The following is a 9,622-nucleotide window of genomic DNA, read 5'->3' as shown; positions in this document are numbered from 1 at the left end:
CAGGTTTCACTCCCTAAAAAGGAGAATCCCTCGGACTAGCAGATTACCATTCCGCTCCTCTTTTCACAAGGTTTCATTCACACACGGCGCTGTGAATGAATTTCCTTATTGGCTGTATTTTCGGATAGTCGTTTTGGGGTCTTGAAGGGAAGGAAGTGTGTGCGACAGGCGCGCACGCGCGCGCGTGTGTGTGTGTGATCAGAAGCATCTCCACTAGAGTGGAGGACTGAGGGGTAGTAAGGGGACCCCAAGATAAAAGATGAAAGAAGCAAAGGGAAGGCATCAAGAGCCTGGGGTGAACGTCTGCAGAGGGACGCCGGCTTGCATTACGCAGAAAGGAGTCCCTCGGAGTCACGCAGCTGCAGTCCAACCCAGGCCCCTTGAGATCCCTGACGCTCTAGAAAAGCTAAGCTGACTGAGTGGGCTCAGTTCCCCTGCACCGCACCCACTGCGGACTTTTCACGCTTTACTCGGCAGGCGGCTCACTCCAGTCCCCGCTGTCCCGCAGGCGGGCGCGCAGCAGCCCTCGCGAGACCCGGACACGCGCGCCCTGGGCTCCGGCGCCCTCCTGCCTGGAGCCCGGGGCTGGCAGCCTCAAGCGCGGTCCCGGCTCGACGGGGTGGGGTTAGAGACGGGGGTGGAGCCAGCTGGAGCCGGTGTCAGGTTGCTCCGGTAACGGTGACGTGCACGCGTGGGCGGAGCCATCACGCAGGTTGCATATTTTAGGAAGTGAGGAGGAGGCGCGGGCTCGAGCTGCGGCTGGGTCTGGGGCGCGGAGCCTCGGCGGGAGGAGGCGGACACGTGGCAGCGGCGGCAGTAGCGGCGGCAGCAGCGGCGGCCTCGGTCCGGGGCGCCAGCCGTCCTCCCTCTTTCCTCCCGCAGCAGCCCTAGTTCCCGCCTCTCGGCTCCCCCGGCCCCGCTCTCCCGGCCGGGAGCTGCTCTCTCTTCTTTCTAGTCTCCAACCACAGGACCCGGCGCGGGGCCCGCAGCGCAGCCACCATGGGGAAGGGGGTGAGTGTCGGGCGAGCCCGGGCCGCGGGAGGGGACCAGGGAGGAAGCAACTTGGAGACCGGGCTCTTGGCAATGGAGGAGCGGGCGAGGGGCGGGCGCTGAGCGCCGGCGACGGGCCCGGAGGGAAAGCGCCCGGGGCGGCATCCCTGAGCCGGGCGCCTGCTCTGCCTGCGCCCTCCGGTCGCCCTCACCGCGCGCCTTGTGCTTCCTTTCTCCCTCCTCCCTCCGTGCCCAGGGGAAGGAGTGCTCCTCCCCTTCCCCCCGGGGAGCTCCGCCAGGGCCCCCTCGCGGTGGCGGTTCTCGCCGCGGCCCGGCGCCGGCGAGGGCAGCCTCCGGGTCGATACTCCCTTCTCCTGGAGGCGCTGGGGCTCGGCCAGCTCCCCGCAGAGGCGACCGCCCTCCCCCAAAGGAAAAAAAAAACTGGCTTCCCCTTACTGTAGAGCCAGCCCAGCGAAGCTGGTGCCAGGGTGTGACTTCACAACCCTAAGATAGCCTTTAAGGTATACTTTTGAGAGCTTTAAAATGGGCCACTTTCCATAACAGGGTGAACCTTTGGTAGCTGGTGTTGCCTTCTTAACGTTGGGGAGGGGTGTGTGAATTTATGTCAGGAGGTTATTCTTGAAGGAGGCCAGGCTGACCCTCCAGGGTCGCTGGGTATAGTCAGTCCGACAAAGGACTGGAGACAGGGCAGTTGGTGGTTAGAAAAGCCATGCCTGTCTCTTGCACTGCTGTCTCTCCCAAGAACTGTTCTCGAAGGGAATGAGGGGTCCGGGACAAGACTACGTTCCCACCGTGATTACTCCTATCCATCTCAGAAGAATTAGCTCCTGACCTCGAAACAGCTCAAATCCAGCGGATAGAAAATTATAACCCAAATAACCCTGAAAATTCAGTTCCTAGGGTGAAAAAAGCACCAGTCGTGAGAATACAGGTGGGAGGATCCACTCCATCCTCTTCTGGGTTGACCAAGTGGACAGGCTGTAGACACTCGGCAGGTCCTAAGGCACCTGTATACTGAGGGCAGCCCGTTCTCTAGAGACTAAATGGATTTTCAAGGTGATAATTACAAGACTTGAGCCAGGTAGCGGTGAACAGTGACGCTGGGAGAGCCCAGTGTGGGCCTCGGGTTCTGCAGCCTCAGAGCCAAGAGCTGCCTGCCTGCCTGCCTGGCCCCCCTTCCCAGGAAGGAAAGGGCACCCGTGTATTGCACCATCCTACATACACCATCAAGACTATTCCTATAAACCATGTATTCACTGTAACCCCCTTTCATCTCCTCTCCCCACAAAAAGTATCTTTGTCAAGTGAAGACCTTGAGTGGCTACCGAAGCCTGGGAAGGTGAAGTGGCTTGTTCAAGGTCAAATGGTTGTTTGGTAACAACAGGTGCTGAACAACCTGTTGCTCTACAGCTTACACATCTCTTAATCGTGACTTTATGTGCAGAACTCTTCAGTTATCTTTCAGAAGGAATTGGCGTGTTTGTAATAAATAAGCCAGGCAGATGTTTAAGTCAGCCGTGCCTTAGGCCTTAGGTGAATCTCTTATGCCCTGGAGTGGTACAGTCACAGTCCAACTGAGTATTTAGTGGAAGCTTAACCTAAGTTGTTTTCTTTTATGGATGTAAATAAATGTCTAGAGAAACAAAAGGTGTTTGGAGAACTCATAAATCAGATGTTTAGGCTGCATGCATGCATTCAGGTATGCGTGCGTGCATGTCTTTCGCAATGACTTATGATGGCTGAACTGGTCAGAGGAATAGTTCATACTGAAACGTTGGGATTTTTCCACATGGGGATTAAAAGGTGGGTGGCGCGATGACTAAAGCCCTTTTGATAATTGGTTAACCAGGAAGCTTAATGGCACTAATTTTTAAGGTCACTGTGATCCCACTCCCCTTTTCTCAAAGTGCCATCGGGCTTAGGTGTGGGCAATAGTCTCAGGTGTTTCTTCCTAGCTTTCAATGCCCTGGTCCTGAACATTTGGGAAGAAAGCGAAGAACCAGCTTGCTGAATCATTCTTGAAAAAAATGGGATTTTTCCTTTTTTCTTTGAGTGTTTTTGCCAGTGACTCGGCTTAAATCTTCAATGAGGCCTCCCACCCACAAGTGTTTAGCTCACCAAAGGTGGACTTCATAATTGCTTAGAAATGCAGATTTTCTGGTCTTTTGTTGTTGGTTGGTTGGTTTTTGTTTGTTTTGTTTTAAGTTTATAAAAGATGGGAAAGGAGAAGGTCTCCCTAACCCTTCACTGCAGTTCTGGGCTGGGTTTAATATTAACTTAGTTACCTAGAAAAGAAATTCTAGTTTATGGGTAGTGATTTAAAAACCAGGCAGGGAAGAGGTTCAGGTTCAGGTCACACAAAGGGTACGTACACATGTCAGCAGAAATGCCGGTTGTATGGTGACTTTATCAGCTGCCCTTTTGGAGCTAAACTGGAAAGTGAGACTAACTACCCCACTAGCTGCTATAAAGCTGGTACTTTCGACTCAAAATACTGGAAGGCAGAGTCCTCCCAATGAAAAGTGCCCCAGCCCTGCCAGGAGCACTGGGGCTGGTCCTGGGAAGCCCAGGGAACAGAGCAGAGAGTGTGAGGTTGCCTCCACCTTTCGCTTGCCTTATACAGTGTAAGAGTATAACAGTTCCCTGCCTGGAAGGTTCTCTCCGTCCTGCTGTAAGGCTGTATTGTCTTGGCTGCTTGCTGTTTGTTAATTTGTAGCGTTCTCTGCTGGCAAGTTTGTAACGATGACTCACCTTGGGGTGGAAGAATAGGACTTGGGGAGGCTGCTCTATAAACCTAAGAAGATAGAGAATACCCCCACCCGGAAAAGCTTCATAAAGATCTGGTAGGGTGTTTACCCAGAAGAGGACTAAAGCTTAAAATCACATTTCAGAATAAGAAGCAGGTCCAGCGTTAAAGCAGAGACTTGGCACTCACCCTCCATCCCTGAACAATCCACGGCTTGAGGATTACTTAGCAACAAGTGCACAGATAAGTGACTCTCTGCACATCAGACTGTTCTTTTAAGAATAGCTCAATAATGAGAGGGAGGCATTATTAAACAGCCCTGAAGAACTGAGTCAGATTTTTGCTTCATTTGAAGACAAGCAGGGTTTTTCTTGTTGTTTGTTTTAAAGCAATCGCCCTGAAACTTAGTTTCCAGTCAGGCTCTCGAGGTAGAGTCCTCACCCTGAGGATCAAGTGGAAAGCATCTATGCCCCATTTATAGAATGAACACCATGCCAGTGTATGGTGCAGCTACTGCTGCTGGCTTTACTAAGTCGTTAGAACTGTGAGGAAAACAGACCTCCAGAAACTGCACTCCTTGAGTCCCTGGCCCCTTCAAAGCCGTGGAACAATTTTCCTTTCCCCTGAGAAACATAAAAGATGGAAAAGGGCGAGAAACACTGTTAACTGCTCCTCCAAGGGAAGCATCCACCGCTATGACTGGGAACCCTGACATTTGCCTAACAAGCAGATCCAATCTTGGATTTTCCGTCATAAGCTTTTGCTTCCCAAGTGAGCACTTTAACCACGATCAGTGGTCGTTTTTTCAGTTCTTGAAAGTTTCATTGGGCGAGATGGCCATTTCTCAGCCGGAACATCAGTGCCCAGGGCCCCCTGCCAGCCAGCAGGCCTGAAGGAGAAATCCGAGTGTCGGATCAGATGGGCTCACAGTAATCAGAGTGACTGGGTTTGGATAACAAAGCACTGGGCAGACTGTTTCTCCAGCCCTGCCAGCCCAGTCTAATTCTCGATTGCTCTGAGAATATGTCCAGTGGCTGCCGATGTGAATTAGCAAAGGGAACGTCACGATGCGGCGCCTTCAAAAACACCTTTGTTTTTATAGATTGCGGGGAGGGCGCTAACCGAGTCAGGTCTGAACTGAACTTTCTCGCATTGCCTTGAATTGAGAGTGTGAGAGGAAGTGTGTTCTTTGGAGTCGGAGAGGCTGTTCTCTCCATGTGAGTCACCTCGTTAACTGTGCTGAGATCTGGTGTCAGGAATTCGTAAGACACCCTTAGCCGTTATTTGTTGGCTGTTTGGGATAACAGGTTCTGTCAGTGAGAAAAGAGGAACGCCTGCCCCCCCCCCCCTTACACACGCGTTTTCACCCTCATTTGGTTTCATTTGGGTCCTGAGCCAAAGGGATTCTTTTTTTAATCCAACAGACCTCATTCTCCAGTGGCTTTGTGACTGACAATGAAATATAGCTGGGTATTGTCTCTTATCGGGTTTTATTCAAACCCCATTTAGTAACAACAATCTCATATTCTGTTGGTGATCTGAAAAGTTGATTGATGGTTAGCTCAGACTTTCTCTTTAGCGCCTTTATTATTTGGGGACTAGTAATCGTTGTAACGTTTTTGTCATGTGTGGGCCGTGGTGTTTGTCTTTCCAGTCTTTTATGCAGATGTTATTTAAGGCCTTGGGGCATTTGGGGTGCCCAGGCTCCATTTGCATCCTCCCTGTCATGCTTTCTTGGCACCGACTGTTTCTCTAGGCCTTCAGCGCCTTGCCTTCCAACCCAGCAGTCAGTTTACTTCCTAGGTTTCAAACCACCTATTAAGAGTCCCCAGGACTTACCAGAAACTGATAGCCCCCTCTGCAGTTCTTTTTGATTCATTCAGGCCTCTTGGAGAAGTCGAATGTCCCACGGGTTTGGTGCTTTTAGTAAGTGGGAGAACGAAATACATTTTAAGAGGAAGAAAATCTGAAATATAGTGATTCTTCACATACCTTCCAGTGTTTATTTTGTCAAACGATCCTGGATACACTCCGGCTTGAGGGGTGGACCGGCAGGTTGTTAAGAATTCACTGGGGAGAAAGGTTAGGTAATGTTCCCATGGGTGGGGGAACCCAGTGGCGTGGAGCTGTCGTGGCTCCCGGCCTTGTGGCCGATGGGCTATAGCCCAAGTTTCGATACTGAGCTGAGTTCACAAAGGGCCTAGTGCTCTGGCCTTGCTGGAGTACAATCCCCAGCACGTGCATCTTCAGGAGTGAGGAGAGGCATGGAATGGGGGTGGGGGTACCCCCTTGGTTACCTCCTCTGCAGGGACTTGCTAAGTCCAGAAGTGTCACTGTGGACTGGAGGACCATTCCTGTCTTTCCGCTGTCCTCCATTTGTGAGCCACCACCCAGGCCAGGCTGTGTGGTTCTGCTCTCCTGTCTCCAGCTAGAGAAGATGAACCTAAACTAAACCATTTGTAGGCCCACTAGCAATTGGAAATGTAGCACACAAGGTCAGATTGATGCTTCTTTTAAAAATGCGTCCGAAAGCTGTTTCTATAGGAAGCAGGGAATGGCAGTAATGTGTGTAGTTATCACAGTGACCTTTGTACAGTGCTGTGCAGAGGACCTTTACAGACAGCTGAGTTTGAAGGTTTGACATGACAACCAGGAAAATTAAGGGATGCTACCCTCACTTCCCCAATACTAACAGTTGGCCAAAATTGGGCAGAGCCTGCTATAACAACAAGTCAGATCAGCCTGTCTCTTGAGTTCCCTGCCAAGGTGGAGTTTGCCAAATTGAGTTTGAAGGTGCTGTCTTTGCAACCCTCTTGGCCAGCCGTGAATTGGGTAGCATTCAGGGCAGTTACTTTGCCACGTCTGTTACCCCTCTTGCTAGTCAAAAGCTTTTGTTTCCAGTTCTGGAAACAATTCAGAGGTTTGTTTGTTTGTTTGTTTGTTTGTTTGTTTGGTGGTGTTTTCCAATGTGACTAATCAAACTCTCAGAATGCCTCCAGTAAGTTAACAGAAGTGACCCAGCAGGAGACTAAGGCTGACTGTTCAAGGACAGGTTGCTGCTGGGTAGACCTGTGGCTGCAGGGCTAGGGGCTAGAATCATGACATGGGGTCACAGTTAAAAGCCCATTCACTGACCTGGCTCCGTGAGGTGGGGTCTTGCCCTTCCAAGGAAGAACCCTTTGGGCATTTTAGCGGGAATTTCAGAAATCTTGAAAAGGCCTCCTGAGCTCTCTGGCTGTAAGAACCGGAGGTGCTGGTAGTGAAGAGAAGCCTTAGGAGGCCACCCTCGGTGCTCCCTAGGTGAAGGTCAAAGGGCAGAGGTCATCGGCTGCCTACGTAGGCCTCAAGTGGAAGGCTGCTGGGGAGAAAGGTTCTTATGAAAATTTCACTGCACTGTGTGGGCGGGCGGGCGGTGTGGATGTATGTATGGATGTGGTGTGGATGTGTGTGGCGAGAGATCGTCATATTTATTGTAATAGTTGGTAAATGTGAAGCTGTCATCTCCCTTCCCCAGACACAGTTCCTTCTTGTTAATGACGAATGAGCTGAAGAAGAGGAAGGAACATTTTTCACTCTGAAAGGTCATGGGGATTTCTTGTTCCTGTGTTGTAAGGACTGGTCCGCGTGTGTTTTCTCAATGAAATCTTGTTACATATCACGATTTGCTGTTCCTGTCCAGGATTTTTTTTTTCTTCGTTTCCAACATCCCCTTTGTCCAGAGCGAACTGTAGCGAATTTCCTTGAGAGTCTTTGGGAAGGTGGAGTCCGTAGGACACGCGGGCTGACATCTGAAACGACAGGGCCAGCCTTGAAGGTGTCACGTGGAATATTTCTCGCTGTAACTTCCCCAGTTCTTAAATTAGAATGGAAAAAATTAATAACGTTGCCTACTCCCTTTTAACCAGCTGCCCTTTTTCAAGATGGCACAGCCTGTTGGATGCCCCATCCATGGTTTTCCTCAGAGACACTCAAAGAGAGCCACTTGGGGGAGTGTCCGTGGCGGGCGCTAGTCACTCTGCTCTTCCGTGGACCTGAGCGGGAAAGCGCCCAGCCTTTTCTGATTGAGAAAGGAGAAATGACCTGCCCATCGCCCAAACGAGTGGGAAGGTCAATGAAGTCCACAGAGGAGACACCTTACCACTCCCCTGCCGTGACCTTTGTTCTTAGTAGAAATAATGAGGACGGTGTTGTCTTACCCCACAGCACAAACGCACGCTTTTCCTCCTTTGGAATTGCAGTTCTTGGTGCCCGTAGGAACCTAAGTATCTCTTGATTTGCACCAGGAAGAACTAGCATTAAATTCTTGTTTTACTTGTGGGCAAGAACCGAATCGGATAAGCTGCCTAGTTCTTTAGGATAAACATTGCCTACTGGAAAAATTAATACTTTGAAGAAGTAATTTTGCATGTTAATACAAAACGAGTAATTTTGCACGTCCCTTTTACATATATCCCCCATTTAAAACTGCCTTAAATAGCGTGACTTTATAAAGGGGGTTGTCTTTTGGGAAATGTAGACTCCCCAACTTTGCTCTTAACCGTGAAGGAGGAGGCGAAAGCCCTGCTTTTGTGATAGGTGATAGAACTTTGGAAAGCGTCCAGGGCTGACTTTCGCCCGTATCTCTCTCCTCCCTTTTGGAGTGGAAAATGTGAGTCTGAGAATAGCTGTAGCCTGCAGACAGGGAGGCTGGGGTTCTGACACTGTGTCTCCTGTAAGTGTATTTCCATGAAACTCACTGAACTTGCTTAACAAAACTGTAGGCTGGATTTTAAAAACCAGTACAGACTGGCCACATCCACGAAGGAAGGGGCCCTGAGTCAGCGGCTCTGAAACGGCTTCAGAGGCTGTGCTATCCCGTTAGACCTGTGAAGGGATGGGCTCATCTGTGAAAGCCCTCTCCTTTCCTTTTTATTTAACACGCGCGTTGATTTTTTCATCTCAGCTCTGGCAGCAGAGCCACACTGGGGAGGCCCTTAGAGCTGTGGTTGCTCTATAGCCGAGAGAATGTCAGGAATGTCTCAACCCTGCTCTACTCTGAGGAGATAAGATGAAGACTCAAGTGCGCTGCTCTCAGGGAAGAAGTCATCTGTCAAGTTACAGGGTGTTGGATACATCTCCAGCACCCACTAATCTGAGCACGCTTTCTCTGGAGCCTTCCAAATTCAAGTGAATGCTGGATTTTGTGTGCCTCTTACTTACTGTACATGCTTTCTGGTTTTATTTTCATTTGGGACAAGATTATCATGCAGACAGGATAGTTCTCTGGTATTTGCTTGAATAGCTGTTAAATGTGCCACTCAAAACTAGAAGAGGGGCCCCAAACACTAGTGTCACCCTCTGGAAGGCGGCCTGCAGGGGAGAGCCCTCATGCTCTGTGGACTGATTTTTTTTGGAGTACCAAGTTCGGGTTTCATGCAGATAGCTCAAGCACTTTAAAAAGGGTGGGGGAGTAGAATGATCTAAATTTAAACTATAGAATCAACATTTTCTCTAAAAATTCTTCCAGTTTTGAGAGGCGTAGGTGGATCCTGTGAATTACGCGATAACGCGCCCGCTTTTCCTGCATCCTGCTTGTGTCAAAACATTTCCAGGGCCTTTCATTTGGGGGAAAATTATTTTAAGGTTACAGAATGTGGTGGAGACTCCCCTTCCTTCTCTTTCTTTTTTTCCTCTCTTTCGTGTGTCTGTGTGTGTGTGTGTGTCTTATTTAAGAAAACTTTAGGCCGGGTGGTGGTGGCGCACGCCTTGGGAGGCAGAGGCAGGTGGATCTCTGTGAGTTCGAGGCCAGCCTGGTCTACAAGAGCTAGTTCCAGGACAGGCTCCAAAACCAGAGAGAAACCCTGTCTCGAAAAACCAAAAAAAAAA

At 50.0% G+C, this 9,622-nt stretch overlaps 1 protein-coding gene across 1 annotated transcript in view; it reads left to right on the top strand.

Moving 5' to 3' along the window:
* Nucleotides 1-737: 737 nt before the first annotated feature.
* The window catches only part of Atp1a1 (ATPase Na+/K+ transporting subunit alpha 1), a 28,938-nt gene continuing 20,053 nt past the window's right edge, over nt 738-9,622 (top strand). Inside the window, exon 1 of the mRNA XM_050157500.1 lies at nt 738-1,011. Within this exon, the coding sequence (XP_050013457.1) occupies nt 1,000-1,011 (12 nt within the window). The 5' untranslated portion in view covers nt 738-999. The remainder of the gene's footprint in view (nt 1,012-9,622) is intronic.

The sequence above is a fragment of the Alexandromys fortis genome, unplaced genomic scaffold (genome assembly GCF_014885135.2).
Source record: "Alexandromys fortis isolate MF-2015 unplaced genomic scaffold, M_Fortis_MF-2015_v1.1 scaffold_78, whole genome shotgun sequence".
Classification (NCBI taxonomy): Eukaryota; Metazoa; Chordata; class Mammalia; order Rodentia; family Cricetidae; genus Alexandromys; species Alexandromys fortis.
The sequence above is the reverse complement of the archived record's forward strand: the minus strand, read 5'-3'. Positions and strand labels throughout refer to the sequence as shown.